Raw genomic sequence first — 25,755 nt, forward strand, 5'->3', positions numbered from 1 at the left:
CAGTCACAAGGCTCCCTGAGATTCTAGGGAAAGAGGGGACACAGATGCTGAGAAGAGTGTTAAAGAACTTTGGGGCCATGTTTAAAACACCTCAGGAGCACATGCAGGGATGTGGACTGGTCCACATCTGTCTCCCTCAGGTCCTAGACTGTGTCACAATGCTCCTTCTGGCTGCAATGCCTCTACCTGTTCCTTCTGCCTCACCTGCCCCAACACACACACAGCTGGTCAACACGTTCCGACCTAGACTAAACCTGGCTACCCCAGGGAAGCATGTCACCACAGTCCACGTTAAGTCAGGCATCTCTATTATATGTCCCTCACAGCACAATGCCATGAACCGCTCTCACAGTACTTACAGATTTGAAACTTTACATTTACCTGCGTGGTTGATTGTCTCTTCCTCGCGAGACCGTTAAGTTCTGTAAGGTCAGGTACGGAGTTTCCTTTACCCACGTTTCCCCAGCACCTAACACAGTGCATGGCACAGAGTAGGTGCTCAATAAGAATATATGTATGCAAGCTGTGAATGGATGAATGAATGAATGAATGAATTCGGACAAGAGAGGACAGGCTTCATGCAGGGCAGTGTAAATGCTGACGCCTCCTCCAAATCAGAAAAACAGAACTCAGAATCGTGACCCACTGATTGAATGCTATCGCGAACGCACATTTGCTCGGACCTCTCACAACCATCCTTTTCACAGGGCAGGTGTGGACTTATCAGTCCCCTGGTCAGTAACTGGTAACTGGCCGACCCCCAACTCTGATTTCCATTTCTCGGATCCGGAAACTGGGCTAGAGATGCCTGCCCGGCTGGAAAAACGGAGAAAGGAAAGGTGAGGGAAGAAGCCCGGCCCCCCGGAACGACTGCATCCGGAGGCCTCGGGGCTTCCGGGCTTCCGGCCCCCCGGCCCCGCGGCCCGGGCTCCGGGGACGTGCGCGCCGTGTGGGGCGCGCACGCAGGGCGGGGCTGCGGGGGTGCGCGCGTGCGCCGCCGTTCCGCGGAGGGACGAGGCACAGCCGCGGAACCGCCGCCAGATTCGCTCTCTGTCCACGCCGCCTGTCGCGCCGGCCGTCGCGCCGCCCGCCCGCCCCGCGTCCGCCGCCGCCGCCGCCGCCGCCGCCATGGGAGTGCAGGTGGAGACCATCTCCCCCGGAGACGGTGAGTAGGTGCGCCCAGCGGCCTCGGAGTGCCCCGGCTGCCGCGCGCATCCGCTCACCGCGCCCGTCTGTCTCCTCAGGGCGCACCTTCCCGAAGCGCGGCCAGACCTGCGTGGTGCACTACACGGGTGAGTCGGCGGGCCCGCGGGATGGGGTTGGGGGGCGGCCAGCGCGGCCTGGGGGCAAAGGCCCGGGGCGTGGCGGCGGCGGGCCCGCGTGGCCCGAGGCCGAGGCCTGGGCGGTGGCAGCGCCCCCGAGGGGACAGCGTCGGGCCTGCGGAACCCCGGACGGTCTGAGCCGGCGTGTGCGAGCGCTGACCGCGTGCCCGACGTTATCCTGCACTTCGAAAGCGGTTCTGTGCCTCAAATGCTGCCGTTTTGCCCACAGCGCGGATGGGGAAACTGAGGCTCGGGGAGGCGAAGTCACTTTTCCAAGTCACACGCTCAGTAATGGGCAGAGCACTGGCCAAGGACCATCAGAGAGGATTTATATCATTTCTGTGTCCCGGTTGACACCGTATCCCCGCTTCCTCCCCGCCCTTCGATGGAGATAAGAAGGGCGAAGTAATTCTTAGTCCGTGGGAATTCAGCCTCTTTCCCGAGGAACTCGACCCTGCGCTGCGGGTGGGGAGACGTCCCATTTTCTAAGTCATTGCTCTGGCCCAGCCCGGCCTTGGAAGAACCAGATCTGCACGGTCTTTTTCCTCTTCTTACTTTTGAGCCACTTCACAAATCTATGCCTCAGTGGCAGTGATGGCCCAGGCTGACAGAACATGTAATTTAGCCCCCCCAACCCTTCTAAGAGTAGAGACCTATCCCCATTCTAAAAATAAGGAAACTGAGGCCCAGTTAGGGAAACAGACAGTACTGTAAGCCAAAGGAAATATTAGACTCTCAGCCACAATTCTAACATGACAGTCATATGCCTTGAGACCATCTTTTACTCCATGCCCTTACAAGGTCCTCCTGGGTTGTACTTGGTGGGGGAAGGGAGGGAGGAGGCTGAACAGGCGGAGACTTCTTAGCTGTAGGGGTGTGCTGGTGATTGGTGTAGCCCCAGCTGTTCATATGAACAACCTTCCCTCCCTTTCCTCCTTCCCCTTTCTCCGCTTTCCCACCCTTTCCTCTGTTCCTCCTCCTCCTTCCTCTGTTTCTTCTCCTTCCCTCCCTTTTCCTCCTCCTCCTGGATAGTCTTCTGTAGGCAGTTCTGACCCCGCTGCTCAGGGATTAGCTCTACCCTTCTCTTCCAGATCATGGGGGGAGCCCCCTGTTGAGGGAAATGACTTTCTTTGGGAAGGAAAAAAAAGCAACTAACATTCCCTCCTCCCGTGCTCTTTTATTTCTCTGGCTTTTTTATTTCTCTGGCCCTTCTCCATGTGTAGAAAAGGGGGCCGGGGGTGGAGGGAGTTAGGGACTTGAACTTTTAAAAAGGCTACCAAAGGAGGAGGTACTGAAACCTGTCTTCACGGGAAGATCTCGTGCCTGCAAACGAAGCTGGAAAGTGGTTTTGATGTTTTAAATGGCTGTCTTTGTGGACCACAGTCAGCACCTAGGAGGTCCGCTGGAGAACCTGCCAGTTTGGTTGTTTTTGATCTGCAGGATGAGAAGGGTAACAGTTGCCTTTTACAGTGCTGGGTGAGTGGGCAGTTCATTCAGTTCCCACAGACAACTGGGGCAGAGACTGGGACTCAGAGAGATGATGAGGTGACTTCTGACCCCTTCCCCCAGTTTGTAGGTAGACACATTAGGATAATTGGCTACACCTGTCCCACTCCCAAGTCTGTGCCTCTTGTCCTTGAATCACCCATCTTCTGGTGCTGATGGTAGGACTGGACACCCACATGTAGGCAGAACAACATTTCACTGTGCCTCTTGGTGAAGTGTCCCCGCACAGCATGTCTGGAGCCTTTTCCTAAGAGAACAGATGGTCGTGGGACCCAGAGCACCATCAGGGCTCCCATTGCCTCTTCTCCAAGTCTGTGTTTTCCTCGAGGGCGGCACCCACCCACACGTTCCCAGAACAGCAGCAGGACCCTGGCATGCATTAGGACAAAAGCTTTCTTTTTTATTTCATTTTTGATAAGCCCTACAGAGACGCCCTGGTGAGAAGCCAGCTCTGCCTCTCACACTCACAGAATAGGCTGTTCTTGGGCAAGCGGCTTTGTTCCTGTGGGTCTTTGCCACCAGCCTCCCAGAAAGAACCCATTTGAGACCTGTGGGGGCGTGAGAGGAATGGGTAGGCGCTTTGAGATTTCATCTAGAGCAGTTATGGCTTTTAAGGCACTGGGAACAGAATCCATCTCGATGGAACATGGTGGGGAGTATCATAAAAATCTGGGGGTCCTCAAAGGCAAGAGGCCCACTGGACCTCGAGAACGGAGAAATTCTCATGATGCTCCTACTTTTCATCTGTGTTTTTCTCTACCTGCCTGCCTCAGTAGTCTCCTGTTACAGCTCTCTGTTTTCCTGCTTCTCCCAAGTTGTAGATGGTGGACGTTCCTGCCTGCCCACCCAGCCTCCTCCCACCCCCGTGCCCCGTTTCTGTCTTCTTTTGCAGATCTAGCTCAGATTGCTTGGCTGTGTGGCTCCAGTGGTTACAGTTCCTAGGAGGGAGAATCTCATTGACCCAGGTTCAGGTCGGGTGAATACTCTAGATCCAGTCCGCTCTGGTCAGGTGTCTGCTACAGCTGATTTGGGGGCAGCTTCTAAGAATCAGCATTGGAAGTAAGGAAGTCAAAATCTTCTCTCAATCACCAGAGATGTGATCATCACAGACTGACTTTGACCACATGGATGTTTTAAATGCTACTGGTGGCTGCCAGTTGTATCCTGGATGCTACTCTCTGGGCTCCCTCTGATACCTTCTGTGGCCTCTAGCAGAGCACAGCATGGGCACCGACCCAAAAAAGGCCTGTGCCGCCTCATCGTAGTGCCAGAAGGGAAAATGCAAACTGTACTGTCACCAGCCAAGCACCTCCTAGTAGCATGACAGGCAGGCATTGAGGTGGGAGGAAGGAGGTGGAATGGTGATCTGCCAGATATGTGCCTTGAGGATCAAGTGGATCCTCATGGCTCTCTCCTTGCCTCCGGTAGCTTCGTCATCTTTATAGTTGAGCTTGTCCTGACACACAGCTAGGCTTACGTCCCTTTTACTCACATCAGCAGGCCACATGCCTGCCATTGTCAGAGCAGCCTCAAGCAGATTGAAGAATTCTGTTTTTATAGTTGACATCTTGTCCTTGGGATCGGGTTTAAGGTGTCTATAGCCTGGCTTCTGACTGAGGAAAACCAAGGGTCTCTTGGCTTCATCTCCTCAGGAGGTCCACTTGGAGGGACGATGCAGCTCCCAGGGCAGGTGTGGTCCCTTTCCTGCAGCCCCCCTCCCCAGCCCAGCCCCTTGCTTTTCTTTAGCCTCTGTCTCCCCTCTCCTCTGCTTTACTCCACCCACTCCCCTGCTGGGTGTTTCTTGGCTGATGATCTGATGTCTGGAGGAAGGCTCGCCCCCAGCAGAGACTGCTCAGATGGATTCTGCGATGTGTGGCGGCTTCAGGCAGACAGGCTGTAACTGTTTGGGCGGGGCCACAACAGGACCCTTTTCCTTCCTATAGCAGATTGAGCAACAGAAACCAGCCAGGCACAGGGACACAGCCAGTGAACTAAACAAAGACCTGATCTGGTGGGGATGAGAGTAATAGCACGAAGGTGTGACACATCAGGTGGTGAGAAGCTCTGTGGAGAGAGATTAAAGCAGAGGACCTGGGAAGGGGATTTGCTGCTTTTAGTGAGGGTGGTTGGAAGAGGCCTCTGACAAAATGACATGTTAATATTTGCCCGAAGGAAGCTGGGGAGTGAGCAGTGTGGCTGTCTAGGGAAGAGTGTTCCAGGCAGAGGGAGGAGCTACTGCAGAGGCCCTGAGGCTGGAGCATGCTTGGTGTATGAGAGGGACAGTGAGGAGGCCAGCATGGCTGGAGTGGATTGTGTGAGGGAGAAAGTGACAGGAGATGAGGTGATGGTGGGGCCTTGTAGGTTATTATCAAAACACTGGCTTTCTCTCTGAGATGAACCATTAGAGGGTCGTGAGCTGATTTGGGCTTTAACAGGACACACTGCATTCTGGCTACTATGTGGGCTCTTGGTGGCAAGTGCAGAAACAGGGCCCCGGTTGTGTCCTGGGTGTATAGAGTGTGCAGAGGTTGTACCAGGTGGACAGTGATCCCCAAAGAAGATGTGAGTCCTTTGCTGGGTTCAGATCTTAGCTTGGATGAATTGATCCGCTTTTCTCAGCTTCCATGTGCCATCTGTAAAATGGGAGTAACAGTGCCTGCTATGAGGAGTTGCTGGGGGCAGGTGCATTCTGGGATGGGCAGCAGCAACAGTGACGCTGTTATTGCACATAATCTCATTAAAGGTCCCTGCGTCTTAGGCGCTAAGTGGTGTATTGTCCCTGCAGTTTAGCATTGGCAGAGTTGGATAGGCTGAGACCTTATCACCCTTCCATTTCACAGATGGGGAAATAGGTAATTATAAAAAAGAGATGAATCTGAGTGAGGATTCACCTCAAAGCAGGCCTACACGTTGCCTACAGAATATACTGGCTAAGAAAGCTGCAGTTGTTCTCTTCAATTTGGGGACCAAGGGAGGTTTTTAGTGTTCGTTGTTGTTTCTTGGTGGGTATGAGAGGGGCAGGGTTGGGCTACATCAGCTTGGCTGTGTGAGCAAGTTAAGGTGTCAGTCCTTTTTCTCCTCAAGTTTCCTTAACATAACTGGATTTTAACATTTTGAAAATAGACCTTGCTATGGAAGCATTATTTTCTTTCCTCTGGAACTGTGATTACCAAAAAACAGAATCACACGGATGCCGAGCTCTCTTCTTCCACAGGTGAGAGCAGAAGGCTCACTTTAAGTGAACCAAAGACCTCCTGGTATTGTTGCATCTACGTGCAACTCTTATTTGTGAAGTTGTCAGACATAGAGAAAAATCAAAAAAGAATAATAGGTCTTCGCTAGTGGCGCAGTGGTTGGGAATCCGCCTGCCGATGCAGGGGACACGGGTTCGTGCTCCGGTGCGGGAGGATCCCACGTGCCGCGGAGCGGCTGGGCCCGTGAGCCGTGGCCGCTGGGCCTGCGTGTCCGGAGCCTGTGCTCCGCAACGGGAGAGGCCACAGCAGTGAGAGGCCCGCGTACCACAAAAAAAAAAAAAAAAGAATATTAAATACCATGTGCTCACTACCTAGATTCCACGATGGTTGACATTTTGTCATATTTGCCATTTCTGTCTACTTATAGGTATATGTAGGTAGATATCTATGTCGGGTTTTTTGCTGAGCCATGTAAGTTGGAGACATCATGATACTTCTCCTCTAAGTTCTTGAGCATGCTGTAAGAATGAGAGTATTCTCCCTATCCTGCTACTGGTCACATCTGAGAAAATTTTAAATGATTCAGTAGTATCTAAAGCCAAATTCATATTGAATCTACCCCAGTTGTCTTCAAAGTGAAAACCAGAATTCAGTTGAGGTTCAGTTGGGTATTATGTCTATAGTAACAATCTAGAAGAGTCTTTATACCTCACACTCCTTTTCCAAAGAGAGAAGGCTTATTATCTTATAGAATACCCCATGTCTGTCTCATTGTTTTCTCTTGGCTGTTGTCTGACTCCTTCCACTGCCTTGATTTCCAGTAAACTAGGAGTTGAAATGTCTAAACAGTTTCTGGTTAAAACATTTTAACGTGAAGACTTCTTACAGAATGTTGTGCACTTTGTACTCAGCACACCGTGGGGAACATCACTATTTGTAATGCTAAATTTGATCTTTTTTATGAAGGTGCATTTTACCCTTTGCAATTAGTGGGCGGTCTGTGAAGTGCTTGGACATCCTCCATGTGCTCTGCTCCTCATCAACCTTTCACCTACTGGGTTTTACATCAATTGATGATTCTTACCAGAAGAAACTATTTCATTGGCATTTACAAAGTGGTAATTTAAAATTTTTTCTTCATATCTTCTACATTTATTAACTACCATTCTACTATTACACAGGGTAAAACTTAATTCTTTAATCACCAATCACCAAGGTCAGGAGTTGGCTTTATAGTCATCCCCCATGGTGACAAGGGACTTCCCCCCTCTGTTTGTTTGTTTGTTTTTAGTATACTAGGAGCTCATATTTTACTTGGAGCCTTAAAATCATAGATATTCATTATTCTTTTTGGTGCTCACATTGCCCCAAAATTGGCCAGTAGGAGCCCCTTCAGGCAGGCTCCAGTACCTTTTTGACATGCTCCCACTATTTTTAATCATTTCCTTGTTTTACTTCTCTGATACTGGCATCAGTCACCTCTGCAAAGAGCTCTGGTTCCTTTCAGTGGGTCTCATAGACTTTTTTTTTTTTCATTAACAACTTTATTGGGTATAATTTATACCATAAAAATTTTAACTTGAACATGTTTGGTGGTTAAAAACTGATTTTTATAAAGTACTGATTGAGTTCATTGTATCTATAAACTCATTTGTCTGCCTTGGAGTTTTCTTTAAAAATAGTACTGTCACCTGCTGTTTCCCATGGAAAAGGCCAGGGGTGTTTTGGATAACTTAGGCATGTATTATCCAGTTCTCCCTTTGGTGCTCATGGCAGTACTTGTTGATTCATATTTCTGTTTTTCCTATTTTTTTTTTTACCTACTGAGGAACTCAACTGATTCCTTGCATTTCTTCTCTCAGGCCCCTTTAACTTTGGCCTGATAAATTCTAGCAGTATAAAGAGCAGGAGGAGGAAACGGAGAGAAAAGGGGGAATAATCAGCTCCTGGATGCTGCTGTCTCTGCTCTCATTGCCTTTACTTTTCCCTTCCCAGGAGCTCAGGCCATCCTGGCCTGCATTCAGTTCCCCAAACACACCAAGCTTTCCCCCCAGGAAGGTCTCTGCCCCTGTGCTTAGGTGCAGCCACACTGCCCCCACTTCCCACCACGTGGCAGGCTCTTCTTGCAGCTTAAGTGACACCCCCTCAGTGGGTCTCCCCTGACCCTTGACTAATGTGTGTCTTCACACATGCACACACACTCACGCCTCTGTCTCCAGCAAGGCTCCCGTCCTTTGCTTTCCCCACAGTCAGGCTGTGTGTAGTTATATCTGCCCTTTCCTCAGGAGACGGCAGGCTGCAGGAGGCCAGACCCACACAAGTGGTGTTCTCCAGGTTCTCTCCCCGTTGGTGCCTGGCGTGGAGTAGGTACTCAGTGACCATTTTGAGTGGTCAGTTAGGACCTGGCATTAGACTCCAGCTGGAGTGTGGAAAGCCCACGTTCCTGTTATGATTGGTATCATACTTCTGTTGCCTTTGGGTTAGAATAAGAAAGAGAATATTTACAACATTTTGGACTTTGCCCAATCCCTGTGGATTGATACAGTTGTAACCACTCCTTCCTCTCTCACCCACACACACAGGTCAGCACACCAAACCTTTCCCTCAGTCATTCAACAAATGTATTAGGAGCTGGGCAGGGGGGGAAGCCTCAACCTTGCCCTGGAGGTGCCTACATTGTAAGGAGTGCCTTCCCTTGTGCTTAACATTATAAGGGAAGTGCCTTGAGCAGCCCACACTTGGGGCTAGAAGTGCGACGTGGTCTTGGATGTGTGTGGCTCAGGGGCTTGCCAAGTGTGTGCAAGGCCTGGTAGGGGCAAAGGTGCCTTTGATTTTTCTCCAAGTGTTGTTGACCATCTGTTGTATGCAAGGCACTGTTCTGGGAACCAGGAATAGAGGCGTGAAGAAGCCAGAGTCCCTGCCTTCATAGATCTTAAACTGTAACGGGAAAGACAGATGATAAATAGGATTAATAAGCAAACATTGGACATCAGCCAGTAGTGCTGAGGGAACAGGAGAAGGTTGAAACTTTAGATAGAACAACTTTAGATTGAACAAAGACCTGAAGGAGGTAAGGGAGTAATCCGTGTGACTGGGTAAGAGCATTTTAGGCAGAGGAAACAGCAAGCTCAGAGGCCCTATGGTGGGAGTATTCCTGGTGTGTGTATACAGAACATAAGAAAACAGTGTTCTCGAGTGGAGAAGTGTGAGAGGAATCAGAGATGAAGTCAGAGAGGTGGTGCTGTGGGGTGGCAGCTCCTACAGGGCCTTGTAGGCCATTTTAAGGACTTCAGCTTCTATTCTGAGTGAAATGAAGAACTAGGGGAAGGTTTTGAACACAAGGGTAATAGGGTCTGACCTGTATTTTAAAAGAATGTCACTCTGGCTGCCATGTCAAATTTAAACTGTAGGAGAGCAAGGGCAGAAACAGGGAGACCAGCAGGGACTTACTGTAATAATCTGGAGCCAGCCTCCAGGATTCATGCCTTGAACCATTGTACCTGACAGCTCCTGCCTCTGTGTTTTCTAGAAAACAGAAAAAAGAAAAAATTCAAGATCATGCATATTTCTACCATTTCCAGATAGCCACTGTTAAGTAGTGTTTCCTTTTGTGCATCTCTTCCCTACCCCTATGAGACATAATGTGGCAGTCTTCTTATATTGTGATAAAATAGAAAATGGAAAGGCATGCCCACCAGAGCTTGCATTCTGGTTTGCATCCTGCAATTCTGTGCATGGGCCCTCCTTTGAAAATACACTTTTGGTCATAGAACCTAAAGGAATTTAACCAAAGGTTAGAAGCATTTTCAGAAAACAGATAAGAAATGTTCTTGCACTTTGTGTGATGGGGAAGCAGAAGCTGGTTCTCTCTTTGGGTCGGAATTTGACTTGTGATCATAGCACGTGCATGGGGTTCTCAGAATTCCAGTTCAGGAAGGCTACCCTGAGTTCAACTGCAGAGGCCTGGAAGTGGAACAAAGACATAAGCTTTGAATTAATGCCTCATTGTGTAGAATCTCACCCATCATGATTGGGACAAGGGGATAGTTGATATTTTAATCATAAAAGTGACTTGGTTCCTCTAAACATTTTATTTAAATCCAAACATAAATCATTTACTAAAGGGCCGTGTCTTTCTTTTAGGGTGGGTCTTCTGGTGGAGTTTCCTATCAAGGTTCTTGCAAAAACTAATTTTGGCTTCTTTAAAGTAGAGCAAGGACTGTTGTGAGGTCATCTAAGTGCCAAACCTTTCCAGGTTTTTAAGACTTCTTTCTCTGAACATACATTTAGTCTCATCCACACACAGTTATTCACTAGCAATATTTTTTAGTGAATTGCCTTATTGAGTATTTCCAAAATATCAGCTAGGACTGTACTTTTTCTGTTCACACTCATATTTCATTTATTTACACACTATTTAGTTATATTATCTATCTTCAGTAAGTATAACTGACATAAATGGATTTGGGAATAAACATAGCTGATTGACCCTTGGAAAGCATAAAACTCACATGGGAAAGATGGAGTGAGGATGAGCTAGAGACTGGGGCATGAAGGAGCTTTCACAGCCCGAGGCTGTGCAGGCTGTGGTTTCTATAAGAGTCTCTGGCCAGGCAGCTCAGTAAACGGTAGTTGAGAGAGCTTCTGTATATAGTAAGGAGGAAGGGAGGCAGCTCAGCCTAGGTCAGTGTGCCCATCTGTGCCTAGGTCAGTACATCCATTTGGGGATGTTCCAAGTAGCTTCAAAGGCAAATCTTCAGAAAAATTGGTGATTTTCAGTTTGGTTCCCCCACCACCATTCAACCATTGCACTTTTTTGTACTCAAGAAACTACCTGGTATTGAGTTAAAAGTAGAAGTCCTTTCTCTGTCTCCCAACTGTAAAGTGGCAAGAATTTTAATATAGTTTGGGAAGTTTGGGGTTTGGGATATTCTGTTTTGTTGTTGTTGTCATTGTTTGGTTTAGGTTTGGGTTTTTTGTTTTTTAGTTTTAAAACTTGCCATATTTGGGGCCCTGTAGAATGCTGCCTGTGAAAACCACCTGCAGAAATTCATCAGCTACTGAAAACCACATTGTGAGTCATGAGCTTTAACTACAACAAGTGGTGAGGCCATAGCTTCAGTGCCTTCTTAAGTCATCTTCCTTTACCCGGTAGAGGGTGTTTGCGGACTGTTCCTTCCACAAAGCAGGGTGCCCGAGAGGTGGCTCCTTTTCTGTTGGATTGTAAGTGAAATGATAAGCTAGGGGTGCTCCTTGGGTCTTGTCTTTTTTTTTTTAAACATTTTTTTTGTTTATTTTATTATTTATTTATTTATTTTTTATTTTTAAATTTTCTTCTACTTTTTGGCTGCGCAGCATGTGGGATATTAGTTCCCTGACCAGGGATCCAACCCGGGCCCTTGGCAATGAGAGACATAAGGACTTCAGCTTCTATTCTGAGTGAAATGAACTAGGGGAGGGTTTTGAACACAAGGGTAATAGGGTCTGACCTGTATTTTAAAAGAATGTCACTCTGGCTGCCATGTCAAATTTAAACTGTAGGAGAGCAAGGGCAGAAACAGGGAGACCAGCAGGGACTTACTGTAGTAATCTGGAGCCAGCCTCCAGGATTCATGCCTTTAACCATTGTACCTGACAGCTCCTGCCTCTGTGTTTTCTGGAAAACAGAAAAAATAGGATTAATAAGCAAACATTGGACATGAATAAGAGAGCAATGAGAGCCTGGAGTCCTAACCACTGGACAGGCAGGGAATTCCCTGGCCTGGGGTCTTAACCACTGCTTCTATGACATGGGCTGAGCATCAGAGACACAGTCCGAGGGACCTTTGCACAGGAGCTGCTGGCCAAGTCTGCCTCTGCTGGTTCATTTGGAGCAAGAAAGAACCCTCCCTAACAGATGAGCAGCAGAAAGAGCCGAGCCGTGGGAGGAGTGCTGGGGGAAGAGGACCTGGAGACTTCCCCACGCTCATGCGCATGCGCTCTCTGTTTTTTTAAAGCCCTCCTGCTCCCTCTCCAGGGATTTGAGTCTAGTTCTTCCCCCAAAGAACAGCTAAAACAGTTTGGGAGGAGACCCAGGCGAAGGTGATGTCAACTGCCTTCCAGCCAGAGGCTGCTTTAACAGTCCCTCAGGCAGCCATAGCTTTCACTCTTTTCATGACCTTGTGCATTTAACTGGAGACCCCCCAAATTTTCACATTTTTCTTACTGACTAGTAATTTAAAAGTGCCAAAAGTAAAAACTGCCATTCTGGGACTACCCCTCAGATTCTTCTCACCATATAGGGAAGACGTCCAGAAATGGAAGCCTCACACTTGTCCTGCTAGTTCTTAAAAATCATGCAAATGAAGCAAATTGAAAAGTGCTCATGAGTGCCAGTGTTGTAAGTGCCAGGGGTTGAGCTGAGTGCCACAGGGACATAGAACTCTGAGTCCCGGTCTGTGACCTTGAGCTGCGTTCAGTCAGGAGAGACAAGAATTCTTGAAATCGAGAATACTTGGCTCTCCTAGGCAATTTCTGGGTCATGAGGTATAGATTTGTGTGGAATCAGAAGTGGAATCAGTCAGTTCTGCAGATAGAAGTTCATGCTGGTGATCCAGGTTTTTGCTAAGAGTGGCTGTCACGTCTGAACTGTAACCTCAGTTGCCTTCTCTCAGCAGAGCGTGCTTTCTCTAGGAAATTACAGTGCTATCTTGGCAGGTGGTTTCACTGTTCAAGGGCTCCAGGTCCTGACACGGAGATGTCCAGAGTTAAAATGGGAACAACTGCTGAGGCTTGACTTGCTGCCTGCTTTACCTGCTCCTTCCCAGACAGAGGAAGCACCTGCCATCCACTGCCAGGTTGGGTGTAGGAGGTAAACATATGTAGGATTTTAGTAAATCTCACTTTTTTCCCTTTCTCCCTGTTTTTTTAAAATAACAGTTTTACAGAGGCATAATTGACATGCAGTAAACTGCTGCTACTTAGCGTGTACAGCTTCATAAGTTTTGGTATGTTTCTTTGTTCCTCTTTGAAACCTCCCCCTTCTTCCCATCGCCAACAACCCCTGATATGCTTTTCTGTCAGCATAGGTCAGTTTGCACTTTTCTGAAGTTTTATATAAGTGGAATTATATAGTATGTACTGTTTTGTCTGGCTTCTTGCACTCAATAATTCATTCGTTTTTAATGCCAAATAATTTTCTGTTGTATGGATATATTTGGTTATCTGTTCATCAGTTGGCAGATGTTTGGGTTGTTCCAATTATTGGCTGTTACAGGTAAGTCTGCTGTGAATGTTTGTGTATATAAGTCTTTTTGTATAGCCATAAGTGTCATTTCTCTAAATATCCAGGAGTAGAATGGCTGGGTCAGATGGGAGGTGTATGTTTAACTTAAACGGCCAAACTGTTTTACAAAGTGGTTGTTCTGTTTTAAGTTGCCACCAGCCATGTGTGAGAATTCCAGTTCCTCCACATCCTCACCAGTACATACATGATATGATGAGTCTTCTTAGTTGTACTCATTCTAATCGGTAGTAGTCATACCTCCTAGTGGTTTTAACTTGCGTTTTTGTAATGATGATAAGGTTGAACATCTTCATGTGCTTACTTGCCATTTCTTTATCTTTTTCAGTGAAATCTATTCAAATCTTTTGCCCTTTTTTAATTAAGTTGTTTTCTTGTTAAGTTTTGAGGGCTCTTTATATATTCTGGAAACAAGTCCTTTATGAGATACATGCTTCATAAAGATTTTCTCCCAGTCTGTGGCTTGACTTTTCATTCTCTTAAAAGTATTTTTTAAAGTGAAGAAGTTTTCATTTTTGATGAAGTTCATTTTATCCTTTATGGATTGTGCTTTTTAACCTCATATCTAAGAAATCTTTGCCTAACCCACAGTCACAAAGATTATTTCCCTATGTTTTCATCTAGAAGTTTTATAGTGTTCATTTAGAGTTGATTTTTAGTTGATATTTGATTATGATGTGAAGTTGATCCAGGTTTTTACTTTTTGCCTACGGATATCCAGTTGTTCTAAAAGCCCACTGTAGTTTTCATCTCAGGCATTGTAGTTTTCATCCCTGGAAGTTTGACTTAAATCTTATTGTCCTTCTCTGCTAATTCTAACCTCTGTATCAGTTCTGAGTTGTTTTCAATTGATTGATTAGTTGCATTGTGGGTTGTGTTTTCCTGCCTCTTTGCATGCTTGGTAATCTTTGGATGCTAGACGTTGTGAATTTTATGTTTTGGGGTGCTGCATGTTTTTATTCCTAAAAATATTCTTGAGCTTTGTACTGGGAAACACTTAAGTTACTTGGAAATAGTTTGATCCTTTGGGGTCTTGCTTTTTTTTTTTTTTTTTTTTTAATTCTTCCTTTCTTCCTTCATTTTTTGGCCGCACCACGCGGCATGCGGGATCTTAGTTGCCCATCAGGGATCAAACTCATGCCCCCTTCAGTGGAAGCACGGAGTCTTAATCACTGGCCTATCAGGGAAGTCCCTGGGGTCTTGCTTTTACGATTTGTTAGGGGGCTCCCGAGCAGTGCTCAGTTTGGGGCTGATTATTCCTCACTGATGAGGCAATATCTTCCTGGGTTTCCTACCCAGTGCCTCATGAACCATTACTTTCTTCAGTCTGGCTGATGGGAACAGACACTGATCCCAGCCCTGTGTAAGCTCTGAGCACTGTTTCTTCTAAACCTTTGGATGCTCTTCCAGGCCTTGAGAAGCTTCCTCAAACACATGCATTGATTAGTACTTACTATACCGAATACCCAAGGGGGACCCTCTGTATACCTCTGGGGGTCTTCCTCTACAGCTCTCTCCTCCCTGGTACTTGTCCTGTGGGCTTGAGCTCCGTCCCACTTTCTTCTCCCTGGAAACTCCCAAGGATATAAGCTGGGGCAGTCATAGGGCTCGCCTTGTTAGTTTCCCATCTCTCAGGGATCACAGTTTTTCATTGCAGTGTCCAGTGTCTTAAGTGTTTAACTATTGTCAGGGTTGTTTCTCTCTCTTCTTTTCATTTCATTTCGCTTATTTTCTTTTGTTAGTTTGTTGTCTTTTTGTTTTTGTTTTAATTTTTGGTTGTTTAGTTAGGAGGGTAAATCTGATCCCTTTTCCTCCATCTTGGCCAAAACTACTGGTTTTGATGTTACAGCTTCTCTTACGTTCTGTATTCAGTACCGACAAACCTAATTCCCACTCCAGAAAGCATTGTATGCACATTCATTCCTGCTTCTTAATGGACATTGCTTCCTCTCTTGCATCACCTCCTTCCTCACCCTGCAAATTATAGCCATATAGAAGGTGGTCTCTTCCTCCGCGTTGGAGAAGTCTTTTTTCTAGCACCTCCTGGCCCCTTTAGCCTTTGCCAGTTGTGTGACATCCTGCTCAGATCTTTGGATATCGTTTACCCTTTGGACTTAGATTATAGGAAATTCCCTCTTCACATATAAGGAACCCATTACCAACACCACCACCTAACCGTCACTGTGAAGATTTCTTCTCCGAGGAAGTAGGTGAGATTGACAGAGGATGACCATGCTCTCAAGTTCTGGAGAGAGGCTCATGTCCTCTTCCCAGGGACAACAGCTCATCTGAAATAGGGTAGGAGAATAAGGATCCTTGGCAAAGCTCCTGCTTAAAGCCCCTTTACTTAGAAATCCTGTATCTTGGCTTTAATGTTTTCTTTTTGCCCCTCAGTGTCCCAGAAAAGCTTAAGGGGGACGTTTTCCCAGACCCACAGTCTCTGCACTGAAGAGCATCCACTTCTCCAGTTTGGCTCAGCAGCAGGTAGAGGCTGAGTCTCACCTGTGCCTCCAGCCTGGTACCAGTCAGACAGTTGAAACATCTCACCTTCAGGCAAAGCAGGATGGATGCATGTAACATCTAGAAGTTGCTTGGCAATACGTTTGATCAGGAATAAAAGGAAAGTGTAGGGAGTCTGTCTCAGTACCCAGTGGTTTTTATTGCAGTTAAAATACGATCTTGCTCTGATTGGGTGCATGTTCAAATTTGGTAGGAAATAGTATAATTCTTTTGTAGGTATACTGTATTTTTTTAAACTGTGAGTTGCAACCCATTAATGTATCATGAAATAAATCTAGGCAGTCAAAATCAGCAGTCTTTTTAAAAATGAGAAGTGCATGCCACATAGTAACTTACATGTAAATTTTGCTTCATTTATACACATTTATGTGTGTACTGGTTCCTGCAATAACACACTGGTCTGTTGTCACAGTGATAGCTCTTACTGATGTGGGTTGTTGAGTTCCATTTCTTTGTTACTTCTCTCATGGCAGCGCTGCAGTGGGGTGTACTAAGTAAATGTCAAATAAAATATTTACCTCATTCCAATTAGGTTACTTTCAGTTGCAAGTAACTAGAAATCTGACTTAAGGCAAAGCAGATTTTTAATCACCTCAGAATGCAGGTCTTAAAGGAGGTGGTTTGGGGCTGGTTCAGAGCAATGGGACTACCATTCTGGGGTTCCTGGCTGACTTTGTGGTTACAAGGTGGCTGCCATGGCTCCAGACATCACATCCTTACATGACAGCATGCAACAGGAAGGGAGGGCAGGAGCTTTCCTCCTGGATGTGTTTCTTTTTTTAACCAATGAGGCAGGTCTTTCCTGCAAGATTCTAGTAGATTTCACAGTTGGTCCAAGTGCCCATACTGGCCCATACAGCCACCTCACACCAACTCTGGCATAGGAGGAAGGCTTGGATTGATTCCAGTTCGTCTCCTGGGCCAGGCTGTTGCTGCTCCTGGAAATTTGATGTTGTTAGAATGGGGGGTGGGGGTGCTGCGTCTGGGTTTTCCAAAGGTCTGGAATGTGCTACAGCCTGTGTTTCAGGTGCCCCTCTGGGCAGGTTTTCTCTTTGAGTTTTGTCCAGCCAGCCTTTGCAGATAGTCAGGACTTAGAGGCCAGGGACCACCCTCCCATCCTCGGCTCTTTTCCCACGTGGCTTCCTCACCTAGTAGTTACCTGTCTACCGTGGTTGCTCAGGAAGCCCTGGGGCTCTACTCAGGGTCTGCTCTAAAGAGCATAGACCAGGAAGAGACTAGTTCTGGTCTTCAGTCTCCTCTCACCCTTAATGGCTGAGTTCAGTTGGGGTGGGTTCAGTGTATGAAGAACCTGAAATGGGTTAAAGGGAACGTCCGTAGTATTATGGAAGGTGGAGACCTAGTCTTCTCCCAGTTTCTCATTTATAAAAAACTATTCAAGTCCTGCCGTTTATCATTCCTTTTATCAGGTAGTGATTGTGTTCTGGTAAAGGAGGAGCTACATGCACACCCCAGCTTGTTAGTTCTGGGGTGCCAGTTCCTAGCTCTGCACTGACTTGGCATGGGTAGATCTCCATCCTCCCGTCTCCCTCTCAGCCCTCAGCTCCAGGCTTCAGGCAGTGTCAGCACCCACTCTGCGCCCAGGACATCTGTCTCTCCCTCCTATTCTGTTAGGACAGCAGTTCCTTCCCGCCTCCCCCACCCCGTTTCCTATTTTGTCAAAATACAGAAAGTCTGGTGGCTGTGATAAAGCTGTCAATTGGTCTCTGCTTCCCCATTCCACCTACCAGTGTTGACATTGTTTTTTAGGCTGGGATTTCCCTCCACCTCTGAAAACATACAAACACAACAGACTTCTGTGTTTTGCTGGGTCTTCTGAGTGTTGCTTAACTTAGAACCATGGTGGCTGCCCAATCTCCGCCTCCGATGAAATCAGCTTTGTGTTAGTTACATGTCAGCAACTGGCTGGCCCCTTCCAGTCTAGGATCCTGGTGTGAGTTTTCAGGACCTCAGTGACAGCTATCACAATTGGCTGATACTGGCTTCCGGAGAAACCAATGTGATGGTCTTTTTTGAGCAAGGAGTTGCAGGTGTCTATTCGTCTTTTGTCGTGGCACTCACCCTCTGGCATCTCCATCTCTGGAATGCCCCCATTTAGTTGAGGTTGCCATTATGGGTTGTCTCGCTTCTGGGAAGCTGGAATAGTAGAATGAACATGGTTTCTGGATTTATAGCCTAGCTTTACAAGTTCACTTCTCTCTGCCTCCGTTCTGTGAAATGGGGACAGTGCTGTGAGAAGGATTGAATAAGTTCATATGTGGAGAGTGCCTAGCCCAGTCTCTGACTCGTAGTAGAAACACTGCCCACAGTTCAGAGTCGTTAGCAGTTCACTGGTGAAAGGTTTTTGGTGTCTTCCAGTGCCACTTCTCTGATTCTCCGACACCAACTGGTATCCTCCAGTTCAGTTAAGTTCTGACACTACCCACATCTCTGTAAAAGGTGACGAATGAATTGAGGAAGGAATATGGCTTCTTGCACATGGAGTGACTTTGAGCTGTTCTGTGTGCCTAAAGGGCCCACAGTTACTCTGTCTGGGAGGAAACCCACAGGGTGCTGGGAATTCCTGCTAGGAGTGTGTCCACTTCCCCATTCTCCAGAACAAGGTAGACTACTGCCTGCCTCTGTATCAACTTACTGCTTGGAGCTGGGGAAGAGCGTTCACAAGCCTGGAGTAGAAGGACTACCCCAGCTCCTCAGAGGCCCACTGAGGACACAGGAAATCCTCCTAGGACACCCTGCCAGGCCCTCCAGTGCTGGCCCGTGGGACTGGCACTCTGCTGCTGACTCTGACTTGCCTCATGTCATTACTCCTCGTTGCTCATGTTACAACTGCCCTTTTCCACAGGGATGCTTGAAGATGGAAAGAAATTCGATTCCTCCCGGGACAGAAACAAGCCCTTTAAGTTTGTGCTGGGTAAGCAGGAGGTGATCCGAGGCTGGGAAGAAGGGGTTGCCCAGGTATGCTCTCCGTTGTTTCTTTGTGTTTCCTAGTGTCTATTTCTTAAATTACGTTTATAGGTGGGAAAAATTTCACTCCTAGCTCTGTCACCCAAGTAACTCCTTTTATTAATGTTTCTTGTAGAATTTCTTTAAGTGCCCCCCCTTTTTTCTCTTAGACACACACACACATTGTTCTGTGCTTTGCTTTTTCACTTAATCCATATCTGATACTTTATATAGCAGGATATAAAAGAGGAGGAAGCTCTCCTCCTCATAGAGCTACACAGTGTAGGCAGACCTCAGAGATATTGCAGGTTCGGTTCCAGACCACCACAATAAAGCAAATCTTGCAATAAAACAAGTCACGTGAAGTTTTTGGTTTCCGAGGGCATATTAAAGTTATGTTTACACTGTACTATAGTCTGTTAAGTGTGCAATAGCATCATGTCTAAAAAAACAATGGACAGTTTACCTTTGAACAATGTGGGGGTAGGGGCATCCCTCCCCCGCCCCCTGAACAGTTGAAAATCCACGTATAACTTTACAGTCGGCCCTCTGTGTCTGCAGTTCCTCATCCAGGGACTCAGCCAACCACGGATCACGTAGTATTTAGTATTGAAAAAAATTCACGTGTAAGTGAACCCACATAGTTCAAACCCGTGTTGTTCAAGGGTCAACTGTACATACCTTAATTTAAAAATACTTTATTGCACAAAAATGCTAACCATCATCTGAGCCTTCAACAAGTCATAATCTTTTTGCAGTAGTAACATCAAAGATCACAGATCGCCATCCAAATAATAATAATGAAAAGGTTGGAAATACTGAGTGAATTACCAAAATGTGGCAGACATGAAGTGAGCAAATGCTATGGAAAAAATGGCACCAGTAGATTTACTCAACAGAGGGTTGCCACAAACCTTCAATCTGTAAAAAACACAGTATCTGTGAAGCACAGTAAAATGAGGTATGCCTGTATTCCCTGGATTCCCTTGGGTGTGCTGTAATTTATTTGACAAGTACCCTATTGATGGCCATTTGGGTCATTTCCAGTATTTCGATATTGTAAACAATACTTCAGTGACTAATCTTGAATGGACTTTATTTTACATTTGTGCAAGTGTTGCCATAGGCAGATTCTTAAAAGTGGAGTGAGTGGTTCAGTGGCTGTGCGCACTGGATTTTGACCTACTGCCAGGTTGCCATCTGTGGGGATTACACTGAGTTGCCACCAGCGGGCTGTGAAGGTGCCTGCTCCTCCCAGGCCCTCCAGCACAGTGTGTTGTTAAAAACTTTTGGCTTCAGGACAATATAATGAGTGAAAAATGTTATCTCGGTATCATTTTAATTTGTGTTTGTCTTACTATTGACCATGTTGTGTCGGACCACTTCTGAGAGGTCAGACTCACGGAGAAAGTCATTTTGCTTGTCTTAAGTGTGTTTCTTCACCTCTCACCTCCCAATTTGTGTAAACAGCTTTTGTTCTGCCAACTCTTCAAAATTCCCAGTAGATAGTAGGGGACCCAGGGTTGCCAAATTTCAGTTGGATTTTATCCTTCCACTAAGCCCAGGAATTTTCTTCTTGGCACTAACCAGGTAAAGGGATGTTTACGGTGGCATAAGACCCAGCGAGCTTTATAATAGGCCCTGCCACGATGGATAAATTAGTCTATTTCCTCTCACCAAAGAGAATTGGAGATTTAACCAGTGTGGAGAGAAGGATTTGTCTTTCTCTTTTCCAGAATACACTTTGCTCTACTTCCTCTATAAAATATCACTGATTTATCTCCAAATAAACTGCTTAACTTTCAGAAACTTTAAGCTATCCTATTCCCAGGTGTCTAGATTTTTGTTCCAGCATGACTGAGGGTTGGCAGTACAAAAAGGAGAGGATCTTTGTGGCTTACTTCCCTTTGGAAACCTCTTCAACTATACCTTTCTGTCCTGTCCTGTTCCCACCCCAGAAGTCTGGCAGGCTCTTGCGTCTGTAGCCCATCCCCCATCTCCCATGCCAACCATTGTCCACCCCACAACTCATCTTCTGTGGCTGTTCCAGCACTGGAACAATCATTGTGTTGTGTGTTCCAGGAGCCATAGCTGCCACCAAGATAGTGTTACCAGTCTATTTCACATCCCAGGCTTGGTGAGGCATGGTGGGGTGTTGGGGAGATGCCCAGTCTCCCCCTGCACCCAGGGTTCTTTGGGTCAGTCACAGCTCTGTTACTTGTGAGAAGTCTGGGTGGTCTGAGACCTACATAGAGCATCTTCTTTTAAATGCCTCTGTAGAATATTTATTTAGCAACTAAGTTAAAAGCACAGGAAGAAGGGAGGTTGTCTTGTGCCCCTTTTCCTATTCTCTTGATGTTGTGTTCTGGTTTTCTGTGTTTACAGGTCTGCAATCCTGCCACATGTACTATTTTGGCAGCTTGCTTTTTTCATCTAACGATGTGTCTTGGACGTCTTTCCATGTTAGTATAATTAAGGCCACTGTATTCTTTCTGTTGGCTAACCCGTGGTGCACATGTGCTGTGAAACCACTCCCCTTGCAGTGGGCATTTGGGTTGCTAGCAGATTCTGGAAGTGGAATTGCTGGGTAAAAGGATATGATTGTTTTGAATTTTATTAGATTAAGCCATATGCTTTCAACTATCCTTACTACCTTGGTCCAACATGTCCCAGTTTCTGAAGGGAGCTGTAGGAAGTAAGCCTGAAGCTTTCTCTTCAGTCACCATCTCTTGTTCTGGGTCAGAGAGCCAGGAACGCACACATGGAGACTTAAAAAAGATAGGTAAAGGGTGGGAATAGAGCAGAGAACCTGTTCACTGTTCAGAAAATAAGTACTTAAGCTTGTGTATTTGATTAGAAAATGAAAAACTACAAATACATTTTAATAAGTGAAAAATTTCCCTCCACCCTCTGTTCTCCCCATAGAGAAATGATGGTATTATTTGTGTCCTTCCAAAGATGTTTTCTGTTTATACAGGCAGGTATAAATATATACTTTCCTCTTTTCCACACAGTTGGTAGCATGCTGCTTTGTACAGTGTAGTTGGTACCCCAGAAAATCATACTGTCCTTTTTAGTTTTTCTGTATTTCTGAGTACAAGTATAAATCTAGAAAGTATAGAAAAGTATACTGCCTCAAATATTACTTTCTGTGTGTTTTCTTTTAAAGCAAAGTTTTGATCAAAGCACTCCTTTTTGAAGAGTATAGATGCCTCTAGTGACAGGCCACTGAAGGATTAGGTGGTGACACTTCTAGAGTGATGGCTGCCCAGAGTCAGATCGGTGGGACCTGGACAGAAAGCTTGAGAGCCTGATGGTTCTGGGAGGCGAGAGGGAATTTTATCTGCTGTCGGCTACCTTGGAGCCAGATATAGGGCTCATCCAGCCTGATCGCCTACCTCCACATCCCATAGAGGGTGTGCCCGCTGCCCAGGCAGCCGTGCAGTCACTGGAATGTCCTAGTCACACCGTCCTGGCAGGTAACCACAGCTCTGCTTCTTAAGGAGATATTTGGGGGGTGCCTCAGCTCATTCATTCTTCCTTGCTCTTTTCACAGATGAGTGTGGGTCAGAGAGCCAAGCTGACTATCTCCCCAGACTATGCCTATGGCGCCACTGGGCACCCAGGCATCATCCCACCAAATGCCACTCTCGTCTTTGATGTGGAGCTTCTAAAACTGGAATGACAGGAATGGCCTCCTCCCTGATCTCCCCATTCTTGGGTAAGGATCTTAGTGCTGAAGGACCTTCCTTTAACTCCCTTTGCTCCTCCCAAGTCAGGCACAGTGTTTGATGAGCATCGGAGAGAACCAAAAATGCCATGGGTTTTTTTCCCTTTACATTCTTCCTCTATTGGCTATCCTTTCAGTTTTAAGTGTACACCTTGGAAAGGAATGGCATGTGCTCTTGAAAGAACTCGTGGGGATGGGGAGCTGATGGTAGCTGTTTAAATTAAGCATTTTTATATGTAGCCTATAAACTAAAACTGAGTTGGGAACTGGAAATATAGGCCAGATTTTTAGTGCCAGCATTTTAGTTCTTTAGAGGTAAGATTGGGATGACTGACTTTGTTTGCCCTGCCTAGTTTCTGCAGCTCCCTCATCCATACAGTCTGTGGTTACTGCCTGTTAGAGGATATGAGAGAGGCATTACCACCTGGGCCACCTGCCTCGGGGAGCAAGCCCAGGACACACGAGGACAGACAGCAGGCCAGCTTGTTATCAGTGGGTTGAAAGGTGAGGCCTAAGGATGCTTATGAAGTGTAAAGGATGCTCTCAGTCTAGGAGAGGCTCTTAGGGACCTAAGCCTTTCTATGCAACAGGTGAGGAGACTGAGGCCCAGAGAGAGAGAGGTCTTACTCAAGGTCACATCCAGACAGTGGCAAATTAGGACAGAACCCTTTTCTGCATCTCCTTCCTGGACCTTTTTTTCCTTCCTCTACCCTCATTTCTAGGCAACCAAACTCAATATCCTAATGGCGTCTAACTTTTCATGTGGGTATTAGAATCATAAAACACATGAATGTCTGTCATCTTCTTTCCACATGGCCCCAGACCTCTGCATTTGCTCCCCTCCCGCCCCTGGAACCAGAGGGTCACAGCCAGGGGCTGGGTGAGAATGCTTTTGTTTGAAAATGGTAGCAAGTGGCAGCCAGCCTGTTATGGAGTACCTTTGTCCTACTATGGACTTTTTAAAATAGAGGAGCCTTTTTTATTATTAGCTATTTCCTCCCAGTGGTTTGATCCCTAAACACCTGGGTCATCCAGGCCTGGTCAGGTTTGAGGACGCTGGCTGCTCCACTTGTCATTCCTGCCGGGAGGGAATTCTGACACTTTATAGAGCCTCTCTCTGCCCAGAGGTCTACACCTAGTCCTCACCCTGGAAAGCTGAGTCCTTTGAACATAATGTACTTGAGGAAGCCTTGGAGTTACCCTGATTTGGGAACAGGCTTTCTGGAAATCTGGAAGGACAGAGGAAGGGGAGAAAGAGGGGAGAGAGGGCTGAATGGCTATGAGTCACCCTGGCCTAAGCCTCCCCCTACACTGCCAAAGCACAGCTCAGAGCTTCTCGAAAGGGTCTTGAGGGAAAGCCCAAGGGCAAACCCAGAAAGTTACAGGTTCGAGTGAGTGAATGAAGACTGCAGACATTTTCTCGGTCTGTTCAACATGAGGAAAACCAGCTTCGGGCTGTGCACATTAAAGCCCCTGGGAAGCTTTAAAGACTCTCTTGATGCTCAGGCTACCCCCCAGACCAGTTAACCGCCACCACTGGGAGTGGGGTCCAAGTGTTCAGGTTTTTTAAAGCCCCCAGGTGATTCCTATATGCAGCCAGGTTGGAGACTCATTGATAATGGGAAACCGTATTGTCAGCTGCATTGGTGGACTTTGCCTCTCCTGCTATCCTCAGCAACAGAAATGTGACCTTAGGTTTAAAAAAACACAACCAAGGTGAGCAGAAAGAGGCTGCTCACCTGGGAATCCAGCCCGAGCCCAGTGGGCCCTCCCCAGCTGGAGCAGAAGGGGCGAGGGCCAAGTCAGACCTCACAGCTGTTAGGGAAGGGACTTGGTGTGGCAGCAGCCTGTGGCTGTCCCTACTGCACCCAAAAAGCACTGAGTTGCTGGAACTCACCAACTTTCTGTCCCCAACAGATGTGCCATGGAAGGATCTGGCGCCTCCAGATGCGCACAGCGAGTCCGTACGGAGCTTTTCCTGATGTTCCACTACACTCTTTGTATAAACATCTTCCCTGACTGAATGTGTTCTGTCACCGGCTTTGCTCTTCCCCTTTCTCCTCGTATGTGTGTTGACCTGAACTATATGCCATAAACCTCAAGTTACCCATTTTAGTTTGTTTTCGTTTTGGGGTGAAGATTGAGTTTCAATCCTTTGGATCTAGGTTTCCAGTTAAGTACTAGTCAAGTATTAACAGCACAAATAATGGGTTAACTTTAGAATAGGAATTGGTGTTGGGGGGAGTGCAAGAATCTTTATTTTATTTTATTTTTTTTTTGGATGAAAGTTTTATCTATTATATATTAAACATTCTTGCTGCTGCGCTGCAAAGCCATAGCAGATTTGAGGCGCTTTTGAGGGCCGAATTATTCTCCAAGTTGAGAGATGTCCTCGGGTTGAATTAAAAGCCCTACCCAAAACTAAAGTGGGAAGGGGAGAGCCTTTGCCTCCACTGCCCCACCCCCACCCTCCCCTTAACCCTCTGCCTTTTGAAAGCAGATCATTTTCACTGAGATGTTGGACACTACAGGTGTGTGTCACCGGGCCAGCAGGGACCTCTGAAGCCTTCTTCATGGCCTGGCTTTTTTTTTTTTTTTTTTTTTTTTCCATCCTGTGGTTTTTCTAATGGATATTTAGGACTTTTGTAATCTCATAGCTATCCAGGCCCCACTTCCTAAATTTTAAGAACTTTAATCGAAAGTTAAATTGAAGGTGCTGTTTGTAGACACTTAACACCCATGAAAGCCCAGCCATCATGACAAATCCCTGAGTGTTGTCTTAAGAAAATGATGCTGGTCATCACAGCTTCAGCATCTCCTGTTTTTTGATGCTCAGCTCCCCCTGCTGATCTCAGAGTTTCCTGGCTTCTCCTTCCTCCCTCTCACCCTCTGCTGTCCTGTGTAGTGATTTGGTGAGAGAAATTGCTGCCTTCTCGCCCACCCCCACCCCACCCCCTGCACTACATATGAGTTTCAAGTTTTATTATTGCAATAAAAGTGCTTTATGCTGGCTTTTCTCAGCTCTGTGTGATGGTGGTTACTTTCAGGTGCCTCCCCCTGCCCTTTGGTGCAAGGGGATGGGGTTGGGGCGTGGCAGTGGGGGTGCAGTGCTGGAGGCTGTGTCTTAGCAGAAGAACTGCAGCAGGAACGTCCTTCCCCGTTGCCCTCTTGGGAGATGGGATGGGGGGCAGTAGATCTGCATCTTCACCCATGGAGGGAACTTTGTGGAGGTCAGGC

At 46.7% G+C, this 25,755-nt stretch overlaps 1 protein-coding gene across 1 annotated transcript; it reads left to right on the forward strand.

Annotated features, from left to right (window-relative positions):
* The first annotated feature begins 1,001 nt into the window (after positions 1-1,001).
* On the forward strand, positions 1,002-25,538 carry FKBP1A (FKBP prolyl isomerase 1A). The gene is made up of 5 exons (XM_067707691.1): positions 1,002-1,165; positions 1,245-1,292; positions 18,688-18,800; positions 22,345-22,509; positions 24,436-25,538. The coding sequence occupies exons 1-4, from the start codon at positions 1,129-1,131 to the stop codon at positions 22,471-22,473; spliced, it is 327 nt and encodes a 108-aa protein (XP_067563792.1). The 5' UTR covers positions 1,002-1,128; the 3' UTR covers positions 22,474-22,509; positions 24,436-25,538.
* The last annotated feature ends 217 nt before the right edge of the window (positions 25,539-25,755 follow it).

The sequence above is a fragment of the Pseudorca crassidens genome, chromosome 15 (assembly GCF_039906515.1).
Source record: "Pseudorca crassidens isolate mPseCra1 chromosome 15, mPseCra1.hap1, whole genome shotgun sequence".
In the NCBI taxonomy this organism is placed as follows: Eukaryota; Metazoa; Chordata; class Mammalia; order Artiodactyla; family Delphinidae; genus Pseudorca; species Pseudorca crassidens.

What these genes read in the sequence shown, in the direction of transcription:
- FKBP1A (XM_067707691.1), top strand. Translation starts at nt 1,129, where the DNA reads ATGGGAGTGCAGGTGGAGACCATCTCCCCCGGAGACG. An exon ending in GACCATCTCCCCCGGAGACG is followed by an intron (nt 1,166 to 1,244) that starts GTGAGTAGGTGC and finishes CTGTCTCCTCAG; the next exon opens with GGCGCACCTTCCCGAAGCGC. An exon ending in GGGAAGAAGGGGTTGCCCAG is followed by an intron (nt 18,801 to 22,344) that starts GTATGCTCTCCG and finishes CTCTTTTCACAG; the next exon opens with ATGAGTGTGGGTCAGAGAGC.